Source organism: Erithacus rubecula, assembly GCF_903797595.1.
Source record: "Erithacus rubecula genome assembly, contig: scaffold_485_arrow_ctg1, whole genome shotgun sequence".
In the NCBI taxonomy this organism is placed as follows: Eukaryota; Metazoa; Chordata; class Aves; order Passeriformes; family Muscicapidae; genus Erithacus; species Erithacus rubecula.
In genome coordinates, this window is record NW_027635854.1 from 22,962 (window position 1) to 47,673 (window position 24,712).

Here is a 24,712-nt window from a genome sequence, read left to right on the forward strand (position 1 = left end):
TTTAGAAATGAAAGACAATTCATGTTGACCCATCAGAGGGCACCAACTACACAGAGCTTCAGCAGGACTGAGGCTCTTTCCAGCCATTTATCCCCAAATCTGCAGACTTTTGGAAAAAAAAGGCAGGGAAAACACGCTGTGGGCTGTGAAGTTGCAGAATATAAAGCAATGCAGCCTGTTTCTTCTGTGAGGCTTGGCAAGGGATACATCTGAATGTTTTACCCTATTCCAAAGCTGAGGAATGAGTGGCAGTCATTTTAGCCAGGTTGTCCTGTTCTAGAGAGTGTCTTTTGGCAACTATCAGGCCCAACACCAACACTCAAGGCAGCATTTGCATCAGCTGTTGCATAGCATTTGGCTTGTGAAGCTGTCTGTAAAATGATTCATCATCTCAAGGCTAACATGAAACACCAGTTTGAATTGAAAGTAGACCTCAAAGGCCAGGACAGTCATACAAGACTCCTTTTCACAGGAGCTGCACCTGCTGTGCAGGCTGTGCCACACCCAGCACATTCTCCCCCACGTGCTCCATGGTCCAGCAAGTATCCTTCTTATTTATTAAGTTAATAGCATAATGAGGATTCATGATTTTTCTCAGGGCCTCTGTGGTTAGTACTGTAAAATATCAAAGAGCGCTCACAGCTGCAATTGCAATCTTCCCACAAAAGCATGAGGCTCTATCCTTAGGCTTTGCAGGCACTTTCACTTCCCCACCATTCACCACATTTAGGCAACTCTGACAGACTGGGAGAACTCCAGGAAGCAGCAGGAAGCTGAGTCATAGGAGGTTTAGGTTGGATATCAGGAAAAGGTTTTCCACCCAGAGGGTGGTTGGGCACTGCAACAGGCTCCCCAGGGCAGTGGTCACAGTACCAAGCCTGACAGAGTTCAAGAAGCATTTGGACAACAATCTCAGGCACATGCTGTGACCCCTGGGGTGTTTGTGCAAGGCCAGGAGCTGGACTCAATGATCCTGATGGGGCCCTTCCAACTCCCCATATTCTACAGTTCTGTGATTCTGAGAACTCATGGGCTGCAGGAGGGCAGAAATAAGGGCCAAGAGGAAAGAAACGAGGAGGACTGGAGAATCCAGTCACTGATCTGACAGAAGATGCAGGATGCAGGATCCTTCCCTCCCACCATTCCCATTCTTTCTCTCATCCCTTGTCCCACCTGCACGCTAGAAGGCGAAGAATATCACTAGAAGAAGGACCTACCTGATTCCACTGTCCAGGAGAGAAGTCATTGCTCGTGCAGGAGTCACATTCTCCACCATGATCTTCAGGGTCTGGCTGGCTGCTTTCTCAACAAACTCTGGGGAGTTACGCAGCATCCGGAGAATGACCCGAACCACCTCATCCACCTCAGAGTCCATGTCGTGCTTCAAGGTGGCAAAAAACTCTCCCAGAGTGACAATGGCCGAGTAGGACACCTTTGACCGGAGGTTGGTCACCTGGGGAAGTCATGAGGGGAAACATAAGAATCACTTTGAAAAGGAAACCAGTTGCCTTAGACAAAAGTCCTAGAAGATGATGACATGTCCCACTGTGTCCAGAGGAACGCAAAAGCACAATAAGAGCAAAAGAGCACAAGCACAGAAAGGAATTTACTCTGGCACCAATTTCTGGCCTCAGACCTGCTTAGTGCAGGCCTAAAACTAAAAATTTCACTAAAGTGATTTACTTAACCCTTCTATAATGTCAATTGCTTTGATTTTAGGCCATTGTATTTGAAAAAAAAGAACCAAATAAAAGCAAGGGCTGCTTTCAAACCATAAAGGCACAAGCCATAAGGATAAAGAGTCATGTGCTCCTGTTCAAAAAAGCAACACCAGCAGTTGAAGCACTCAGCCAGGAAACAGAAAACACAGACCTAGGTCTACAGACTAATTTGCAGAGTTGAATTACAGCTCGGGCAGAGATTAGGACTCTGGCAAGTAATATAATTAGTATATATGCTTCTGCATGTGCACATTTCATTATAATGGCAGCTGACTCAAAGATAAGTGTCAGATACCTGACCTACCAGTAAATACAGCTACTTGTGCACACAGATCCTATAGATAGCTGACAGACATTAGAAATACAAGGTATAAAAACAGAAATGGAGGCAGTCTCTGAGCACACATGGAAATGAACAATCACATATCTACTCAACACACTGTGCATGAAGTACAGGGGACAATCCAGAACAATATTCTCACCTCACTGGTAACTGCCAAGCAAATGTCACGAAGTCTTGAAAGCAGGACTTCTGAATGGGACCCAGCCAGGTGTTTGAGGCTGACAAGTCCCTTCTCCTTCACCTCCCTGAAAGGCAAGTACCAAAAAGATTGATTTTTCTCTCCACCCAAGAATTAGGCAGCACCCTCTTAAATTACCATCCTGACAGCTCTGTCAAACAATTGGAAGTACTTTCCAAGGGGTACTTAATGAAATCATTGAGCTCCTTGCCACAGGATGCTGTGGCTGTCAAAAGCATACAGAAATCCACAAGGCAAATAGAGGGGTTTCAGAGTCTTTATTTATGGCTGTTTTAGAAGACAGCCTTTCTAAAATCTCTGTCACCATGTCCAGTCCCTATGTCACTGCTTCCTAGAAGCTGTCAGACTGGCCCATGCTGCTGCTCTGTGTCACCTCCCTGCACCTGCCCCTAAGACACAATGCCACCAGGCTGTTACTGGGGCATTTTCCTTCTTTGCCAGCCCCAGCAGGCAGCTCAGCAGTGAGAGTCTGCACTGCTACTCTGGAGCTGAGTTTCCACTCTACAATCTAGGCCTGTCTGCCACCCATTCCACTCCACCTCTGCATTCCCCAAAAAAGCAGCTGGATGACCCAGAAGATTCCATACCTGAGCAAGAACAGTTGAAACTCTACCTTTTTCCAAAATCCCCTACCTAAAACAATCCCCACAACACCAACATGTTATTGAAAAGGTGCAAACAACTCTGTCTCTCAGCAGTTGCTCTGTGCAGACCCTGAGCTACAGGAAGGTGTGTGAGGTATCAGGGCTGCAACACAGGGCTGGAAACTGATCCCACAGGCACCACTGAGTGTCATCAAAATGACAACCAGTATCACCTAACATTTGTAGGCTTATCACCTCTGTGCTTCCTTCTGTCTGTGTTTAATTGTGGAACACATGGTGAGTATTGACCAAACATCTCAGGCCCATATGAAGCAGAGAGAAGGAAAAGGCTGAATTCCAAAAGTGCAAGATTCCTAGAGGATTTAATTTCTATTTCCTTATCTTCAGACATGTTTCTTTCAGGAGTAATGACAGGCTAAGGGTCTTGAAAGCACAGCTCAGACCATTTCTCAGAAAGAGGAACTCCCTGGAGCTGCTTCTGGGACTCACATGCAGGAGGTCACAGGGAGACCCTGTCACCTGCCATTGCTGTCAGCAGTGGGACCAGAGAGAAATCTTACTCAGTCCCACTGGGCCAGTGCCCCAGGGCACCCAAATCTCTACACTCAGATCTGCTGCCCTCCTGCTTCTGCCTTCAGCCAGCAAATCATCTCATCCCACGGCTTCCCCTCTTCCCTCAAGATTCCCTTTGCAGCTCCATGGAGCAGCAGGCAAAGCAAGGAAACAGCACAGACCTGCTGCAGCTGGAGCACAGCTGCAGACCAAGGCCAAGAAAAGGCTGCTCTCAAATCTTGATCCTCTCAGTGCCTCTGGAGTGGTTTCCCCAGTGCCCTGTGGCCCTCTGGGCTGTTGGGCCTCAGAGGCACCAGCAAGATTCACTTGAACCTCCCTTAGCGCTGAGGGGGAGACAGAGTGAGCGGGGCCTTTCTTACCAGTCATCGCTGCGGAGCTGGGAGAGTGCCTGGAGCAAGGACTGCTGCGGGTCAGGAGAGGCTGTATCCTTGTGCCCATGCCCACGGAGCAGCTCCTCTCGGCGCTGGGCACCAGGGGCCCTCTGCGAGGTCACTGTGAGGAGAGGGTCAGCCCTGAGCGCTGCAGCCCCGGGCAAGGCCCCGCCATGGAGCGGCTGCAGCCCCAGCTCCAGCCAGGGCTCCACGGGCTGCAAATGGCTCTGGCTCAGACACCTCCCTGCTCTCTGCCTCCTTGGGCTCCTTGCTTTCTGACAGCCTCACAGCTGGGCACAGCTCCGGGCTAAACCTGGCCACTGCCCACACAGCCATTGCCAGCTGCCAGGTGCCACAGGCAGCACAGCCAGCGGCAGGTTCCTGAGGCCGCAGAGCTCCCGCTCCTGCCAGACAGGGCCGAGCAGCGGCAATGGCCGCCCCAGGAGGGAACCCCAGGGACCTCTCTTGTCCCAGCACCCTGATTCCCCCAGCCCTGAGGACTGAGGCACTCTGCAATCCCTGAGCAAAGACCTGCAGCTGCCTCGTGACAGCACCAAGCCAAGCCGGAACAACCCAACCCTGCTGGGCCCGGCTGAATCCCCATGGAGCAGCTCCCAGGGAACAGCCAGAGCTGACCCTTCACCCCTGACAGCACCTCTGCTCCCACTGACTTCAAGTATTCTAGACAGCAGGCAGCTGAGTGCACACACATTTTAGCCTACTCTTGGGAAAGGAGTTGTTTATGGATTTTGTTCTTTCCAAGCATCAGGAATCTTTACTCTTTCTGAGGTACACACTGGCTGTATTTCAAAGATGCTGAGGTGAAATTTACTTGCTGTCAAACGGATGTGTTTGAACATTGTGCGATGCCTAAGCTTTCTCTTGTGGAAAAATGCGATTTCCAGTCTAGAAAGTTGATAAAAAAGCCTTCCAAATGCAAACTGAGGATAAAAATATTCAAATACAGATGCAAATTGTTGGCAGACACACTCTCTTGATAATCATTTCTCCTGGGTTTATCCTAATTGAATTATTTGGAAAGGTAAAAAATTTACAAGGTATGAGAAAAATCAGATGATAAATGCATTTGAAATGAAACCCATTTGTCATCAAAAGCACTGTCAAAATTTCCTGTTGTGCACTGAAAAGCTTATTTTCTAATGTGGAGATGAATGCATGTGAGATGTCTAAAATGATGGAGTATAAATATGGCACAGAATCTAGATGAAGTGCTCTAGACTTGGTAGGGTTTTTGTGATACCTTGCATGTTCTCACAAATTATGGGGGAACTGTAACATCAAAATATTCAGATGGGAACTAATCTGGCTGTCACTGATGTAACCCTGTCACTGACATCAGCGATATCACTGCAGAAGTATGTAGACATCCACATCTAGATTCCATATGAATAGAGAGCCACAGTCAGGCTAGTTCTGGTCAATTCTGAACATGGGAGTAGCATCACTAGAAAAGAGCACTCCAAGTATCATTTCTAGCTCCCTTCTTATCTCACCATACTTGGGATCACAGCACAGGCAGGCTACCCACAAAGGAGAGACAAGAGCCATTAGGGACTGTCTCCTGTGCATTTCCTGCAGGCAACAAACAGCCTGAGAGCACCAGGCAGCCCCTCCTGGCTTTCATCTGCTCCACACGGCCGCTGTATTTGGGTGTGCTGACACAGGAGGCACTGCTTGTTCCCTCTTGGCATTGCAGGCCGTGGGATGGCAGCAGCCAGGAGCCATTGGGCACTTGTGGGAGCAGCAGCACAATGGCACCAAGCCACTGACTGCCATGCAGAGAAAAGCTTTGCTGGGACAGCAGAAAAGCTGGCTGCAGAGCTGGAGAGCAGCACAGGCAGAGGGCCCAGATGGTGAGTGGAGAACTGATTGTGGTGGTACTCGTAGGTGCACAGTGAGCACAGCCTGGCACACTGCTCCACAGCTCATCCCTGCAATTACAGCTGCCTCCTGGCACCAGCACTGTACTTTGGACTATCAGGATGGGCAAAAGCCAGAGCTTAGGCCTTTACCACTGCTTTATCCAGCTCAACTTTCCAGTGGATCTCTAAGAACCAACTGCTGCAGTACTACCAAGCTGGAGGAACTCAAAAGTAGATTTCTGTTCATTCTAAGGACAGGCTATGGACCAAAGAGCCCACCTGTGCTGGCTGAGGCAGGAGGCAGTTGTGCGCTCCTTGTGATAGAACAACCCGTGTGGGCAAAAGCTGCCATGGAGCAGGCTTACCTGAGGAGTTGCATGGGACAGTGCCTTCCTCATGGATCATAGGCACACTGGGTGGTAAGGGCACCTTGTCCTGCTTCCTCAAGACCTTCTTCTTCTTCAAGGCATTACCAGGGTGTTTTCTCTGAACATTGGAAGCTGTGCCATTGACAGGTGGTAGGCTAAAACCTGCAGGGATCAAAGAGGAGCTTGTAAGTGGAGGGTGCAGGACAGGGTGATGATGCAATGGGCCAGAAAACTTGCTGGAGCTGGGTATCATGACTTTGTTATCCCAAAGTAGAATGCTGGCACACTAACATGGGACAAGGACCACAGAATCAAAGAATCTGAGAAGAGTTTGGATTGGAAGGCCCCTTTAACCACCATCTAGTCCAAACCCTGGGAGCAGGACATTTTCATCTATATCAGGTTCCTAGAACCCCTAGAAAACTGGCCTTGAATGCCTTCAAGGATGGATCAACAACAGCTTCTGTGGGCACACCTTTCCAGCATTTCATCACCTTCATAATAAAAAATTCTCCCTAATATCTAATCTAAATCTACCCTTTTCTAGTTTAAAACCAAACTGCAGTGATGCTTCCCCTAAGAAACAAGGAAAACCCAGTGTTGCTTTGCTTTTGTTTGCCTGTTTCAGAGGCTGGCTGGGGAAGTTCCCAAAAGAAAGTGCAGCTAACCCTGCGTGATGCCCTGGGGCTGGTTGCTGCCCCGAAGGTCCCTGCTGCTGCCCTCGGGGCAGCGCACACAGCGCTGCAGCCAGAGCCCCCAGCCGGGATTCACTCAGGAACGGGAACGCTGCTGGCTCCTGGGCTACAACAGCAGCACTATCCCGGGGCTCCAGCACAGCTCTGCAGCGCCAGCTGCTCAGCAGGGGCTGGGGGGAGAAGGTTCTCTGGTGTTTCCATTAGGAGGAGTTGAATTTGGTTTCTTCCAGGTTGCACCTTGGTTGAAAAGTATTCTTCTGGACTCACCTTCCCTGGAAGCTGCTCTCCAGGAAAGAGTCTGAAGCCCCAGTCGACTTTGCAAGAGGAAATTTTCTACTCTGAAAGACTTTAGAGATGAAGGTGGGAAGCTGATATTCTGTTACTGACTCAGTGAGGCCTTGGGCAAGACACTTCATCTCTCTAGATTTCTCTTTGGGGAATGGAAATCAATCCTATGCAAGCTTCCGCTCAGATGCAAGCAGAACAGCCCCCCAGTCTGATTGCAACACTGTGCAAAGGGCAAGCAAGTGGTCAAAAAGGACCACAAGTGTAAGCAGCACTTACTTGCTTCAGGTGCATCCCCGGGCTCAACTGTCTGTGGAGGCAGCTGCAAGGCTGTTTTCTCTTCTCTCCTTTTCTTCATCTCTTTCTCAAAAACCTCCACATCCTTTGGCTCTAAGTTCTTTTCAGCCAACTTGCACAATGCAGCACGGATCTAGTTGCAATGGAAATACATCACAGACTGTAAGCAGAGACACACAAACCAGGCACTACACCTCATCAGGAGCACAGAGTCCATAGAGTGCCACAGACTTTAATCTAGCCTCCACATACATTCCAATAGTTTCAGGAGAATGTCTCCCATCCTCACCTTGGTAGTTACACACAGTGAGGTGGAATACTTCAGTCCCATAACATAAAGAATGCTTCAGGCATGACCTTAGCACCATCTGCAAACCAGTGACTTTGGCATCACTGGAAATAGCCAAGCAATTGCTCTGTAGCTGTCAAATACATTCCCAAGAGAGTCCCCATGCCCCAAGAGTGGAAGATTAGGATTTTCAGGGATATTTTGGGCCAAGCACTAAACAGTCACTGGAAAGGAAGTCTGCTCATCCCTGTCCTTATCCTTTACCTTTCCAAAGCCGTCCCTCAGGTCTTTGTCACTCGTAAGACTGCTGGGATGATCCGTCTCCTTGGCCTGGCTCAGTGGGAGGCCTGGTACTGGAAGCAAAGATTCCTGTAAATCTCTGGCAGACTTCGCCCCCCAAAAAACATCATGCTGGGCAACAGGCAAGACAGGTTCCAGACTGCAGAGGTCTCATAAGACACAGAGATGGTGCATGAGAGCAGCAAGGTACATACGCCTAGACCCTCTCCCAATGGATGGGCTATTGGTAGCAGATACGGCATTACTGTGTTGGCCAGGAGACTGAAACCTGCTGCATGATGAAGGTCTCAGCCCCCAATGCTGGAGACCCTCTGTGTTTGACAGAGAAGGGCAGAGATGGAGATTGCCCTTGACTGAGATTCTTATCTGCCCTTATGCTGATTTTAGTAAACATCTTCTTTCTGGTTCCTAAACAAAGTCCTGGCTTCTAATACCTGTATGCATTTAGATCAACATTTTATTCTCTTCCTTGGAATATTTTTGAGGACATCAGAAGAAAAGCTTAGGATTTCAGAAGTGTTACCCAAACATAAATTGTCTTCTTGACACTAGATAATTCATTTTCCCCAAGGATTTTAATTCTAAACTGTATGAGCTTGGGCCACTTTTGGGCTAGCACGACTAAAGGCTGATTTTCTTAATGCCAGTAGAACAATGTAACACATTCTGAAATACTCTCCAACATAGCTGTTAAAAAGTGGCAGCAAAGTAGAATAAACCAATGTTGTAATTCAATATTTTTTGCCTTTGCAGAATGCTCAGGTTAGTAAGAAAGGAGAGTTAGATAGAAGCTTTGAGGAAGGAGGGCAATTCTGGACGGAAGACAAAACCTTGGAAAATAAGAGCATCTGGGAAGTTGGCAAGGAAACTACTGACTACAGGGCAACCTCCTTGGGAACACTGCAGTCAGTCAGATCTGCAAAATGGACACCCAAAATTTAACAAAGGCCGCAATGCAAACCTAAAGAATCTGAAGGTCCCCATGCCGTGGGACACATTTCCTGGAAACCTCTAAATAGCTGCCCAGGGAAACATGTTCCTGCCAGCAGCCCCTTGGGGCAGGCCAGGGCCACACCCTGACCCACTTGCACAGAGCTCCCAGGGCAGCAGCCTGGCCTCTGGGCTGCCCTGGGACAGCAGGGAGCTCAGAGCCCTGTGCTTCCAGCAATGGCTCAGCTGCACATGCAGCCTCCTGCTCCTCTCCCTGCCCCACAGCTGAGCAGCCCTACAGCTCCACGGGGCCCTGGGAGCAGCACAGCTCATGGCAGGGGGCACCTGCAGGGCAGAACTGTTCCCTGGCAATGTGCACAGGCTCTCCAGGCTGGAACAAGACCCTTCCTCCTGCCACAGAGTGGCCCAGTTCCCACCTTACCTCTGTGTGAGGCTGAGCCCTGCTGGCCCTTGTCCTCCTCCCTGGCAGGGACCCTGGGGGCAGCGCTGCTCAGCTGCCCCTGCCGGGGCTCCCGGGCCAAGGCCCCCTGAGCCGGCCGGGAGCCCAGGCCTCCATTCCCAGCGCCGGCGTTCCGCACATAGGTCTCCATGCTGAACAATTCAGCCAGTTTCCGTGGGAACAGAGGCATCCCAGGTCCTATTGCACACCAAGGGCTCTTTCCCTTCGTCCTCTGGGTCTGTGCTGTAGATCAGGTACAAGAGAAGAAGTGAGTTAATTTAACTCATGCCTGTACTATCAACCCATCTAATGGATGGGGAATTCAAAGCTTATTTCAGTTACTGAAAAGATTGGCTGTTTTTTATTTTTCACGAAACAAGCATCAGCTGAATTTCTCTGAACAATGTGGAGATGGCAAGCCAGTAGAGAAGGGTTCTACAACTTGATGTGCTGCCCATTGCCTCTCCACTACTACAGGATCCCTTTCCTTCCAAGGAACTGGAAACTCACAGTGGTCTCTAGAATTTGACACAGTCTAGCAAGTAATTGTTTTCAAAAGTCATTTTCAAGGCCATTATTTCTGTAACTCCCACTCGGTTCTAACTTGGGTTTTTAATTTTTGGGATTTTGTTTATTTCTCTTTACAACAAAGGAAGTGCTCGTACACAAACAAAGGCATCACGTGTTATATACACAAAAAAGCTTTGCTTTCCCCATTAGATATCCCCAGTAATCTGCAAGCCTGTAACTGAAGGGAATAAAGTGGTCATCCACAAGTTTCACTTTTGCTCTGCTTTACTCTTTGAAGGGTTTATACCCTGTCTTCCTTCCTGCAGAAGCACCTAAAACTAACAAAAACATGACCTGCCTCAAGACATTTCTGATTATGCCTAATACAAATGAAATGTTGATTAATTGAAATAGCAGAGGGTAGGTCATTCTAAAATACTCTTCAACAGGGACATTAGAAATAAGAAAACTAATCATTCTTTACATGGCTTCACACAGCATAAAATCATAGAGCAGCCAAGCAGTAAGAGGGGAAAAAGGGTCTTAGAACTGGATACTTTTCTCCTGTAGAATGTTCCGTTCAGTAATAAAAGAGAGACAGGCAAAGTCTAGTGAGAACTGACATTTCTAGTTGAGAATGAGTCCAGCAAAAATGTCACCTTACTTACTGAGCAATACTTCTCCCCAGCTACACTAAGCCATCTACCTGCATATCAGCAATAAGGAGTCATTCCAAAGGGGCTGTACCCAGGATTTGGCAGAAATAACCCTGAGCAAAGGGATTGGTGGATCTTCTTCTGCATCAGCAAAATTATTTCTTCAAGTCTCATCACTCCTATCAGTTCATGACCAGAGATGGCAAAGGAACAACAACAGACTTTCACTGAGGCTTTCAACTTGAAAGCATTGGCTGACACAGATGCACCATTTTGTCTGGCACAATTCTACTTGTCAGGGATCAGGCAAGGCAGGGACAGGGGACAAGGTAGAAGGCATCTCCTCCCCCAGCCTCAGCCTGCAACACTGACCCAGACAGAGAGAGTCAGGCAAGAGATTTGTCATCGTGAACCTGCCATAGGTGGTTTTGGGCTTGTGCTGTCAGAGCATGACAAACTCAGAGCCTGCATAGGCTGCATCCATTTGGAAGTCTCCTTCTCCTTAACTGGAAAATTCAAAAAGGACTTTCTGTCACAGGAGGTTTCCCTCTTTCCCCAAGTGCAAAATGAATCAGTACCCATAATCTTCCTTCTGATGTCAAAGGGTCCAGCTTAGACCATGTCCCAAGGAAAGATTTTCTTTTACAAGGCCAGGAGGAAGAAGTGAGAACATTTCTCATTTCATGCTAAATGCCTTTTTTTTCTCTATTAGTTGTTACACTAGAAAGGCTGCATGGAGATAAAAAGCGTGTGCAGGATGGAGAGGAATGTTTCCTTTTCCTGCCCTGCATTTCCAGAGACTCAAGGTCCCACTCCAGCTCCTGCCACTCAACACTTCACACTGGAGGAATTTTCACTGAGTCACTGGAGCACATTCCCAGTGACTGGGCTCTGGGAGGTGTCCACTGAGCCCATCAAAGCATCAAAACAAATTTACAGAAACTTTTGAAAGAATGATATTTAACCAAGCTTTCCAAAAGTCACCTCTGAGTCAAGATTCCAATGGTCATTTTAGGACAGACGTGCCCTGTACCTACCTGCATGTTCAGAGCTCTCTCTGCTTCTGCTGCTGGATCTTGGCCTTGAGAAAATGGAGGACAAAAGAACATATGAGGAGGGAGAAAGTGAAGGGAGGGAAGAGGTGTAGCATGAAAGGAGACAAACCTTCCTAGCTTGGTCATTCTGATGAAGCAGGATATGCAACACATCAACCCAACAAGATTCAAAGCTGATTAATTGTCCTTAAGCTTTCAGTTGCTGCAGTCAGACACAGCTGACCAAGCTGCAGCTGAAACACAGCAGTCATTCTTCAACTTGCATCATAACTCCCCAATCCTGCTGTCTCTCTTTTTGGAGCCAAGTGACTCCTACAGCCTCACTGTAGCAGCAACAGCTGCTAAGCTGAGACACGAGTCTGTATGGAGAGCAGCTGCTTTGGCACTGCTGCCAAAGCTTGACTTTGCCTGCTTGTGCCTTACACTGGTGCTGATCTCATGCTGGATGTGGTCAGAGCACTGCTGTGTTCTGGGAAGGATATTCCACCTCCTTGTTCTTTGAAGTAGAAAAAGGCTTTTTCTACCTGTTATGCAAGGCATAGTGTTTCAATAAAAATCTGGTTTTCAGTCGGGGGTGGGGGGTGATTGCTTGTTAGGACCTGCCAGGGGCAATGAACAGACTGGTTTGGACTGGCCATCGAGCTGGCGAAGTTTGTGGATTGATATCCAGTTAGACTACTTGAAGCAGCTGATCACACCCCTGTGGAAAAGCAAGTTTAAAAAGGAAGGAAAGCCTGGGATTCTTCTTGACTTCTGGCCTCTGAGGAGGAAACTGGCCAGTCCCCACACGGCTGCATGGCCATGTCAGAGCACGGCTCGGCTGAGATTTCTGTCACCGTGGTGCCAGGCCACCGCCCTGGCCACCGGCACCTGCCGGGCCACCGGCACCGCCCGGCTACCGGCACCGCCCTGGCCACCGGCACCACCCTGGCCACCGGCACCGCCCTGGCCACCGGCACCTCCTGGGCCACCGGCACCGCCCGGGCCCTGCGGGCGGCCAGAGCTGCCAGGGCTGCTCAGCCAGAGCCGGCGTGGCCGGGGCTGTCTCAGCAGGGCTCACAAATGAACTTTGCTCACTCCGGGTCCAGCGCTGGGAGTGGCTCCGCGGCCCATGCTGGGCACGGCCCCGAGCGGCCTGGGCCGGCAGCGGCCGCCGCCATCCCTATGGCCGGGACTGCACAGCCGTGGCTGCCTCGGCAGGGCTCGAAATGAACTTGGCTCGTTTAGTTCTTTCAGCAGCCATGCAGAGAAGAGAAGGACAAAGCGGCAGCAGCGGCTTTTCTTGTTTTTCGGTGACCCGCGTGAAGGGAAGGCGCAGGACGGGGCCGGCAGCCAGCGCAGCTTTGCGCAGTGCCGAGGGAGCCGGGTGAGCAGCAGCGAGAGGCACGGCAGCGATCTCTGCCAGGCACAGCCGGATGGCATCAACCTTTCAGCGCTGCAGGGCTCTATAGAACTGCTTCAGCTGATAAAGCTTGAGAACAAACAAACCTGGCAACACCCTTTGTTTGGGAACACCCGAAGCAGATAAAGGAAAGGTGAGGATACTTAGAGACAACAACATGGACACTGAAGTTAGTGAAGAGCGAGTAAAATTCTAGAGGGGGGGATTTGAGGAGATGCCTCAGTCTAAGGCTGAAATCCTCTTGTAAGGCTGTAGAGAAGATATAATTGATATATCAAACCCTTTTTTCCCCTGTAACTCATGAAAATACATTGGGGGGATGCAGCATTCTAACCACAGCCATGAACACAGGAAGCAGTGCTGAAGTGACCAGATGTTGAAGCAATTTTGATTCAAAGAGAAATTTAAATAGAGATGAGAAACCTTGCCCCAGTGATAGCAGTAAAAAAGCCTCTGTTCCCAGAGATGGATCAAGAGAACTTTTGTTTTATACTAGAAGAGCTCATCATTAAAATAGCACCCCAGTAAGTTGGCATGGCCCATGAAAGCAGCTGTGGGATAGCTGCGAGGTATGAGAGCGACTTTTCACACTGCGAGCACATTTTCCTTTCCCAGGTACCTGATTCGCTGTGACATTAAAGCCACTGGAGAAGAGTTTCTTGTGGAGAAGTATCCATACATGGCAAGAGAAACTCCTCTCCCCGAGTGAACTGGAGAAATACTATTTTAGAGCTGGTAAACTGACTGATTTGTCTCTGTACATTGTCAGTAGGAAACAAAAGAAGGTAGGAGGCAGAAGTGTTCTGGAGGTTTATTCTGATTTTTCTTACCTGTTTTATGTTTAAAAAGTTTTTCTTTGCATACTTTAAATTTTGTGCCTGTTTTACCCTCCTTCTCCTAATTGCTTATCTCACAAAAGAAACGTGAGTAAATATATTCCAGTGGGTGTGCCAGCATTTAGCCAGCACTAGACCCACTACACAAGGATATTCAGATTGCACTTGAAAAGCCCCACCTAAGCTTCTCAATTGGAATACTTCTGAGACTCTTTCTGTATTGTTATCACTCGGATAAACTTGACAGCTATATTTGCTCACACATATCCAAGCTCATATCTTTCCATGAGGTACTCTAGCACCTAGCCCTCTTTGCTTTTTAGCCCAGACCTAAATATGAAACATTGATGGGATTATACCCCAAAACTTATCTGGGATCTCATTTCACAGTGAGGGCGAGGCCAAAGCTCAGATAAGTTACTCCTGAAGTTTACTTTGGGATCCCTTTCATTCCAAACAGTTGGCAAATCACAGTGGTCTCGGGAATTTTACAATTACACTCAGGAAGCAATTGCTTTCCAAAGATACTTTTCATGGCTAGTGTTGTTCTGCAACTCCCACTGAGTTTTGGATTTGGTTTAGCAGGTTGTTTATACTTAATAAATAAAGTGCTGCACATAAACAATGACACCCATTAAAACAAGCAGCACTGGAATTTTCAGACACTTCTCCAGTAGCCAATATTTGTCCAAACATATTCTACTGGATGCTGAAGATGACAGTCAAGGATCACAGTATTCGGTGATCTTCAGGATCCAGATCCATGCAATACAGTTCCAAAATGACACCACAAACCTTACAGAGGGAATCGATAGCCATGCCCAGCAGAGAACCCATCTTGAGATGCTTCTAAGCCCTGCCTCCTCTGCCCCACCACCACCTCTGCTCTTGGGACAGATGGTGTGGGGTTTGACATGGAGCTAGATCATCAGAGATGGGCAAAATGGTGAATACACAGAGGTTTGCCTACATACATGGGACACTTGACTGTGCATAAGAACCTCACGAGACAGGAAGAGAGCTGAACAGCACAGTGGAGCAGCAGACACCTTGGCTTACCTCATCTCCTGGGACTCTTGGAGATCCAGCTGCAGAGAGCTGTGCAGAGACCCTGCAGCACTGCCAACATGGGGACGGACTGCCTTGTGGATAGGGGGGATCAAAGGTGGTCCCAATGACCCCTTCTTCACATCCCCACCACTGGAATACAGCAAGGATGCCTGGAAAGAGTGGTACAAAGTACTCAGATGAAGCTTCCAGCCTTGCCCCCATTCAAGGCTCAAGATATTTAGCCATATTTTGAAATGGCACCTAGCAGGAACAGACAAACTGATGGAGCAGCTTGGCCCAGGATGGGGAATGGAGAGGGAAGTGGTGAGGGAGAGCCCATGTCCCAGATTTGGCACCTCTCCCCTCAAGCTAACAGTTCTGGAAGGATGGCTACATTCCCAGCTGGAATCCACATGTTTGGCATCAGTATGTTTAGGGATGCCACTGCCTCCACTGGCCTTTTGGATGGTATGGGAATGGGTTTAGATCACTGTTCCATCCCTGCCCCTTAGGCACCTCACAGCCACTGCTGATCTCCAGCCACATCCCCACAAAGCCTTTCTGCAGGATGTCAAAACCTGCTTTTCTCAAGCCCCTCATTCCTTCTGCTGCTGCCCTTCCCTCTTTCAGTTCCCCAGCAGCCTTTCAGCCCAGAAGCTGCTGAGCTCTCGGGATGCTCGCTGCTCTCCAGCTCCCACACCTCCATCATCTCAAGCTCCCTGGTACCCAGGAAGTTCAGCAGAGCTCCCTGCCCTGCTGCTCTCTGGAAGGTCTCTGCCAGCCCAGGTTTCTCCAGGGCCCCCATGCCATGGCCAGGTAGGGGAGTGGAGGCAGTGGGAGCAGATGCACACCCTTGCTTAGTATCCCATCATTTCTGGCACAGCTAAACAGCCAAATCAGGACTTGTTCAAACTCCAGTGAAAGGATCAGATCCTGTCAGGGACACATTGGGCCCTTTCTCTTCAAGGCTGACATCAAGTACATGAGCCTTTGATTGGACATTCTCTTTACCAAAGCTGTTGTTCACCTGCCTCCTCCTGCACCCCACGGCAAACCAAAAACAACTGCAGGTGCTGGCCCTGCTGCAAAGGCAATCGTGTGGCTGGGCTCTGGGCTGCTCTCCCCATGGCCACCTCCCATCCCTTCCCTCTGGACAAAGCCATGCCAGGGCACACAGCTGCCCAGAAGCTGATGAAGTCTAGAAACAGCATCAGAGACAACTGTGCAGAAGGCCATGGCTGCACAACTCAGAAGCTGAGACAATCTGGAACTGACTTGGCAGGACTGCCTGTTCCAGCAAACACCTCTTTCCTTCCCAAGCAGACAGAGTTGACAGAACACACCACCAAGACATAGACATGGTTCACAGATACCCATAGGTTACTGAATGCACGAGGATTGCTTGGCCAGATGGGACAAGTTCAGCTGCTCTGACTGTTTGTTGGGGTGTTCTCAGCCAAAGGCAGAGCAGGAGCCACAACAGAGCCCAGAAACCATTCAAAGATCTCTCCTGCTCTTAATACACAATGAGGATGTAAAGTCTGCACTACAGCCCCATTGCAAAGACAACCTGAAGTGCAGTGTCCAGCTGAGCTCTTCCTTGGCTCAGTTGCTTCCATGGGCTCATGCCACAGGAAAAGCTCTCAGGCTCCTTCCTTTTGATGCTTTAAGTTTTAGCTTTCATGATTCCCAGATTCTGTGCTTACTTGGTGTAGGACTCCAAACTTCATATTAAGTGTCAATAGGTTCTCTTCACAGTGGAGTTTCACACAAAATTACTTTTTCAGCTTGAGAATCGAGGACAACAACTGATATCCCAAAAGCATAAACAATTGCAAAGTGAAGGGAGTGGACCAGGATGGTGGAACTTTGTGAGCTGAAGCTGTAACTGGACAATTAACCCCAATATGTTGATGGAACAATACTTATAAAAGTGTAAAAACTTTTGAGCAGTATCCATCTTGGATCCATCCTGGGTGTTGCCCTGGCCAGGCTCTTCTACTGCCCAAGGTGTATCCTTTTATGGCCTCTTAATAAATACCTACTTTATTCTTTTAACTCTGTGAAATGTCTATTCCTAATCAGCCTCTCTAGGAATCACTATAGTGCATAAAGTGACAATCTATCACACAGGACTTAGCTTGGTCTCCTTACCTCACACCCTTTTCCCTCTGAACTGAGCTTCTGGTTGTTTCTCCTAATATCTTTGTAGCCAATGTAATTTCTCCCTCTCTCTTCCTCTCCACTGCACATTGAGCTTGGCTGCCTGGAAGGAGAGCTCTTCTGGATGGGAGGCAATGGCTTGGACGGAAGGAGCATAGAGGGAGGTGACCTGGAAAGATTCTTGGCAGAACTGTTGGGAGATAGGCCTGCAAAGTGGAGATAAAAATTGTAAGAGAGGCTGCAATGCCAACCTAAAGCATCTAAAGCTCCGTGGGACACATTTCCTGGAAACCTCTAAATAGCTGCCCAGGGAAACATGTTCCTGCCAGCAGCCCCTTGGGGCAGGCCAGGGCCACACCCTGACCCACTTGCACAGAGCTCCCAGGGCAGCAGCCTGGCCTCTGGGCTGCCCTGGGACAGCAGGGAGCTCAGAGCCCTGTGCTTCCAGCAATGGCTCAGCTGCACATGCAGCCTCCTGCTCCTCTCCCTGCCCCACAGCTGAGCATCCCTACAGCTCCACAGGGCACTGGGAGCAGCACAACTCAAGGCAGGGGGCACCTGCAGGGCAGAACTGTTCCCTGGCAATGGGCACAGGCTCTCCAGGCTGGCACAAGCAATTCCAAAGGGGCTGTACCCAGGATTTGGCAGAAATAACCCTGAGCAAAAGGATTGGTGGATCTTCTTCTGCATCAGCAAAATTATTTCTTCAAGTCTCATCACTCCTATCAGTTCATGACCAGAGATGGCAAAGGAACAACAACAGACTTTCACTGAGGCTTTCAACTTGAAAGCATTGGCTGACACAGATGCACCATTTTGTCTGGCACAATTCTACTTGTCAGGGATCAGGCAAGGCAGGGACAGGGGACAAGGTAGAAGGCATCTCCTCCCCCAGCCTCAGCCTGCAACACTGACCCAGACAGAGAGAGTCAGGCAAGAGATTTGTCATCGTGAACCTGCCATAGGTGGTTTTGGGCTTGTGCTGTCAGAGCATGACAAACTCAGAGCCTGCATAGGCTGCATCCATTTGGAAGTCTCCTTCTCCTTAACTGGAAAATTCAAGTAGATTCCCTTCTTTCTCCAAGTGCAAAACCAGGCAATATCCATGAATCATGTTCAGATCTCCAAGGGTTGAGCTCAGAAACTGCCCCAAGGAAAGACTTTCTCGCTCAAGGAAGGGAGGAAGGAGTGGAAACATTTCTCATTTCATGCTAAATGCCTTCCTTTTCCCTGCTAATTTTGACACTAGAAAGGCTGCATGGAGATAAAAAGCGTGTGCAGGATGGAGAGGAATGTTTCCTTTTCCTGCCCTGCATTTCCAGAGACTCAAGGTCCCACTCCAGCTCCTGCCACTCAACACTTCACACTGGAGGAATTTTCACTGAGTCACTGGAGCACATTCCCAGTGACTGGGCTCTGGGAGGTGTCCACTGAGCCCATCAAAGCATCAAAACAAATTTACAGAAACTTTTGAAAGAATGATATTTAACCAAGCTTTCCAAAAGTCACCTCTGAGTCAAGATTCCAATGGTCATTTTAGGACAGACGTGCCCTGTACCTACCTGCATGTTCAGAGCTCTCTCTGCTTCTGCTGCTGGATCTTGGCCTTGAGAAAATGGAGGACAAAAGAACATATGAGGAGGGAGAAAGTGAAGGGAGGGAAGAGGTGTAGCATGAAAGGAGACAAACCTTCCTAGCTTGGTCATTCTGATGAAGCAGGATATGCAACACATCAACCCAACAAGATTCAAAGCTGATTAATTGTCCTTAAGCTTTCAGTTGCTGCAGTCAGACACAGCTGACCAAGCTGCAGCTGAAACACAGCAGTCATTCTTCAACTTGCATCATAACTCCCCAATCCTGCTGTCTCTCTTTTTGGAGCCAAGTGACTCCTACAGCCTCATTGTAGCAGCAACAGCTGCTAAGCTGAGACACGAGTCTGTATGGAGAGCAGCTGCTTTGGCACTGCTGCCAAAGCTTGACTTTGCCTGCTTGTGCCTTACACTGGTGCTGATCTCATGCTAGATGTGGTCAGAGCACTGCTGTGTTCTGGGAAGGATATTCCACCTGCTTGCTCTTTCAAAAAGAAAATGGGTTTTTCCAATTCAGCTGCTTGGCAACGATGTAGAGATTGCACTCTAAAAGCCCCACCTATGCTTTTCAATTGGAATGATAGTTCTGTGACTCCTTTATTGTAATCCCTGGGATAAGCTTTATAGCTGCATTTTCTCACACATGTCCAAGACAATATCTTTCCATTAGGTACAGTCTTTTAACTCTCCACTAGGACATTGCCCTCTTAGCTTTTAATCCCACACATAAACAGTAAACTTTGATTGGATTATAGATCTATATCCCAAAACTTAACTGGGATCTCATTTCACAGTGCTGACCCAGGAACAGACAAGTTACCCTGGAGGTTTCCAGAATCAGCACTGGAATTTTCAGACACTTCTCCAGTAGCCAATATTTGTCCAAACATATTCTACTGGATGCTGAAGATGACAGTCAAGGATCACAGTATTCGGTGATCTTCAGGATCCAGATCCATGCAATACAGTTCCAAAATGACACCACAAACCTTACAGAGGGAATCGATAGCCATGCCCAGCAGAGAACCCATCTTGAGATGCTTCTAAGCCCTGCCTCCTCTGCCCCACCACCACCTCTGCTCTTGGGACAGATGGTGTGGGGTTTGACATGGAGCTAGATCATCAGAGATGGGCAAAATGGTGAATACACAGAGGTTTGCCTACATACATGGGACAGTTGACTGTGCATAAGAACCTCATGAGACAGGAAGAGAGCTGAACAGCACAGTGGAGCAGCAGACACCTTGGCTTACCTCATCTCCTGGGACTCTTGGAGATCCAGCTGCAGAGAGCTGTGCAGAGACCCTGCAGCACTGCCAACATGGGGACGGACTGCCTTGTGGATAGGGGGGATCAAAGGTGGTCCCAATGACCCCTTCTTCACATCCCCACCACTGGAATACAGCAAGGATGCCTGGAAAGAGTGGTACAAAGTACTCAGATGAAGCTTCCAGCCTTGCCCCCATTCAAGGCTCAAGATATTTAGCCATATTTTGAAATGGCACCTAGCAGGAACAGACAAACTGATGGAGCAGCTTGGCCCAGGATGGGGAATGGAGAGGGAAGTGGTGAGGGAGAGCCCATGTCCCAGATTTGGCACCTCTCCCCTCAAGCTAACAGTTCTGGAAGGATGGCTACATTCCCAGCTGGAATCCACATGTTTGGCATCAGTATGTTTAGGGATGCCACTGCCTCCACTGGCCTTTTGGATGGTATGGGAATGGGTTTAGATCACTGTTCCATCCCTGCCCCTTAGGCACCTCACAGCCACTGCTGATCTCCAGCCACATCCCCACAAAGCCTTTCTGCAGGATGTCAAAACCTGCTTTTCTCAAGCCCCTCATTCCTTCTGCTGCTGCCCTTCCCTCTTTCAGTTCCCCAGCAGCCTTTCAGCCCAGAAGCTGCTGAGCTCTCGGGATGCTCGCTGCTCTCCAGCTCCCACACCTCCATCATCTCAAGCTCCCTGGTACCCAGGAAGTTGAGCAGAGCTCCCTGCCCTGCTGCTCTCTGGAAGGTCTCTGCCAGCCCAGGTTTCTCCAGGGCCCCCATGCCATGGCCAGGTAGGGGAGTGGAGGCAGTGGGAGCAGATGCACACCCTTGCTTAGTATCCCATCATTTCTGGCACAGCTAAACAGCCAAATCAGGACTTGTTCAAACTCCAGTGAAAGGATCAGATCCTGTCAGGGACACATTGGGCCCTTTCTCTTCAAGGCTGACATCAAGTACATGAGCCTTTGATTGGACATTCTCTTTACCAAAGCTGTTGTTCACCTGCCTCCTCCTGCACCCCACGGCAAACCAAAAACAACTGCAGGTGCTGGCCCTGCTGCAAAGGCAATCGTGTGGCTGGGCTCTGGGCTGCTCTCCCCATGGCCACCTCCCATCCCTTCCCTCTGGACAAAGCCATGCCAGGGCACACAGCTGCCCAGAAGCTGATGAAGTCTAGAAACAGCATCAGAGACAACTGTGCAGAAGGCCATGGCTGCACAACTCAGAAGCTGAGACAATCTGGAACTGACTTTGCAGGACTGCCTGTTCCAGCAAACACCTCTTTCCTTCCCAAGCAGACAGAGTTGACAGAACACACCACCAAGACATAGACATGGTTCACAGATACCCATAGGTTACTGAATGCACGAGGATTGCTTGGCCAGATTGGACAAGTTCAGCTGCTCTGACTGTTTGTTGGGGCGTTCTCAAATAAGGCAGAGCACGAGCCACAACAGAGCCCAGAAACCATTCAAAGACCCCTCCTGCTCTTAATACACAATGAGGATGTAAAGTCTGCACTACAGCCCCATTGCAAAGACAGCCTGAAGTGCAGTGTCCATCTAAGCTCTTCCTTGGCTCAGTTGCTTCCATGGGCTCACACCAAAGGAAAAGATCTCTGAGCTCTGCCTATAGGGCATAAACTGAAAATCTACTGCACAGGACTTAGCTTGGTCTCCTTACCTTATGTCCTTTTCCCTCAGAATTGAGCTCCCTGTTATTTCTTATGTCGTCATCACAGCCATTGCCCTTTTTCCCATTCTCCTGCTCTCTGCTGCACATCTTGTATGGCTTGGTAGGAGGAGAGCTCTTCTGGATGGGAGGCAAGGGCTTGGAGGGAAGGAGCATAGAGGGATTTGCCAGGGAAAATTTCTTGGCAAGAGGGTAGCCAGTCAGGCCTGCAAAGTGAAGACAGAAAATGTAACATAAAATAACGCGAACCCAAAGCATCTAAAGCTCCACGTTGCATGGGACACATTTCCTGGAAACCTCTAAATAGCTGCCCAGGGAAACATGTTCCTGCCAGCAGCCCCTTGGGGCAGGCCAGGGCCACACCCTGACCCACTTGCACAGAGCTCCCAGGGCAGCAGCCTGGCCTCTGGGCTGCCCTGGGACAGCAGGGAGCTCAGAGCCCTGTGCTTCCAGCAATGGCTCAGCTGCACATGCAGCCTCCTGCTCCTCTCCCTGCCCCACAGCTGAGCAGCCCTACAGCTCCACAGGGCACTGGGAGCAGCACAGCTCATGGCAGGGGGCACCTGCAGGGCAGAACTGTTCCCTGGCAATGTGCACAGGCTCTCCAAGCTGGCACAAGACCCTTCCTCCTGCCACAGAGTGGCCCAGCTCCCACCTTACCTCTCTGTGAGGCTGAGCCATGTTCACAAAGGAACAGGTGAGTTAGATGACCTTCCTCCTTTGTCATACCATATACGTATCCAATGGTTGAAGCTCTAGAGGGACTTTTGAATTCTTGAGAAAAATTCTTTGTTTATATTTTTCATGGATCTAGCCTGTGTTTAATTCTTCTGAACACTATTGAGTTATCATGTCTGAAGGGAAAGGTGGAAAGCTCCAATGATAAGAGGGGAGGAAAGATTTCTTCTTGATGGTGGCCTTTTGTGAATATCCAGTAAAGACCCACACAGCTGTGACTGCTATTTCTGCAAACCTCAAAGAGCTCTCAGCAAGCAGGCAGGCCTTGCTGGTGTTTTTATAGCACCGTAATATCATCCTCAGTGTTGGACCCAATCACCAAGCAGAGGAAGAACAGGAAATTCATCTGTAGTGAGACCCAACACTGATAGCTAAGAAAGAAACAGGACTTGCATCTCCTGACCATGTCCAATTTGTGGTCATCTGTGGCCACAGTCCCTGTCCTGGCTGACAGTATGAGTGTTTTGGCTGCTGTCAAAAAGGAGAAAGCAGAGCAAACTAATGACAGAATGTTGTGATGCCATGGGCATCCTTGCAGGATCACCTGTAGCTGTCAGACACCAACTCTGACACAGGGCAGCACTGACCACCATGGACCAATTTTCCCTGAAGAGTGATGGGATTTTTCTCCATTTTGGTCAGGCCTTTCAGCTCCTTTCTATCCTCACCTTTTCTTTCTGTGGCCTTTCCTTTTCCAGTAAAATCCATGTTTGAACCCGTGTTTCTGTCTCACCGAAATATCTCTGTTGAATTTGGGAACTGTCTGGGATAGACAGCGACAGGAGCTGGTCCCCAGCCCTAGAACAAGGTGGGGTGACTCCAATGGCCAGCAGTGGGCACAGACAGCAGAGCCAGACGTGTCTCCTGCTGCGTCTCCAGCCGCTGTGTCCGTGTCACCCACAACCTTCCCAGCCCCAGCGCGGGGCTGCCCCTTTGTGACGCGCTCGCCCCTGGTTCTCTCGTTTCCATGGCCACAGAACCCCCACCCCAGCTCCATCCCCATCCCCTTCCCAAGGGCAGCCAGCCCTGGGCTGAGCCAGACCTGAGGGTTTGACACTGTCTAGGAAGTTGATGCTTTCCAAAGCTACTTTTCAAGACCTTCATTTCTATAACTCCCCCTCATTTCTGGGTAGCAGTTTGGTGGTTGGGGATTTTGTTTATTTCTCTTCGCAACAAATAAAGTGCTGAGACACAACCAGGTGTTGGGAGTAAAACAAGCTTTGCACTCCCCAGTAGATGACCCCTGAACTCAGTTGGCCGATATCACTAGGGAACAAACTGACCATCCAAACATTCCACCTTTGCTCTGCTTCATTGCTTCAGGGGTTTATTCCCTGCTTTCTTTATTGCAGAGACACTGAAACACAACATAAACAGGATTTGCCTCAAAATATTTCTGATCTTGGCGCTTCCTGACAATTCAAAATTTTCTTAATGGAAATAGCATGGGGCACGTTCTTCTGAAATACTTTTCAACAGAGTGGTTAAAACTGATCATGCTTGATTTGGCAGAACTGAGCATGAGCCAAGGGACCAGTGGGTCTGATCTCTTTTCCTGCATCAGCAAAATTATTTATTCAAGTCTCATCTCTCCTACCTCCTCAAAGAAGCTTTTCACTCTTCATTCACTGCCCCCAGTATTTAGTGGGCCAATATGATCAGTGTGTCTGTTGGGTGGAAATTGGCCATGCAAAGGTTCTCCTTCATTGTGGCAGGGGTTTATTCCTGCTTTCTTTCCTGCAGACACACCCAAACCCAACACTGCAACACCAGCCTCAAAATGACTCTCATTTTGACTGTCCCTGAAAATTCAGAACCATCCTCAGAGTGTTATCTGTGGGGGTTAAAGTCGGGTGGATGGTCATCAGGACAGACTCAGGAGCTTGCTATATTCTGGTCATGAAGTGTAGTTTATTGTAAGGGCGTGGGTATATGAGGGAGTGAGTGTAAGAGAGAATAAGAGAGTAGAAAGAATAGAGCATAGAGAGAATAAGAGAGAGGATAAGAGAGCCATTTCCTGTTTACAATACAAAAAGTATTCTTCTATGCTGAATATTCTAATTTCAATTAACCAATCTACTACAAAATACTAATTTCCTAATATTTGCATGCAACCTATAGGAATTGCACTATGACCATGTTTTATGGCTTTCTTATCTATAAACCTTATCTCTAAACCTTTTCTGCCATACTTGGAACAGGATGTCTGTTAGCTCCTTGGTATTTGTGGCATTTGGCATTATCTAAACAAAGGAAGAGGCCTTAAACCTTCACATCTATTTCCTCGTCCCCAACAGTTTCCCTGTTCCCAGGGACAGGCTCCAGGGCTGGGCTCTCACTTGCACAGAATGAGGAAGAGCTGCTGCACTTGCCAGTGGCTCAGGGGGCTCACAATCAGTGCTTTGAATGCAGCTTTTGTGCACACTCTGC

At 48.9% G+C, this 24,712-nt stretch overlaps 1 protein-coding gene across 1 annotated transcript; it reads right to left on the bottom strand.

Annotated features, from left to right (window-relative positions):
- Positions 1 to 1,213: 1,213 nt before the first annotated feature.
- On the bottom strand, positions 1,214 to 23,073 carry LOC306816276 (uncharacterized protein; the record flags this gene model as incomplete). The annotated part of the gene is made up of 14 exons (XM_079332739.1): positions 22,951 to 23,073; positions 21,536 to 21,750; positions 19,837 to 19,997; positions 18,554 to 18,597; positions 16,983 to 17,197; positions 14,838 to 14,998; positions 11,523 to 11,566; positions 9,302 to 9,562; positions 7,894 to 7,982; positions 7,323 to 7,473; positions 6,061 to 6,225; positions 3,801 to 3,933; positions 2,204 to 2,309; positions 1,214 to 1,453 (listed from the first exon to the last, which is right to left on the bottom strand). The coding sequence occupies exons 1-14, from the start codon at positions 22,988 to 22,990 to the stop codon at positions 1,214 to 1,216; spliced, it is 2,025 nt and encodes a 674-aa protein (XP_079188865.1). The 5' UTR covers positions 22,991 to 23,073.
- Positions 23,074 to 24,712: the final 1,639 nt, after the last annotated feature.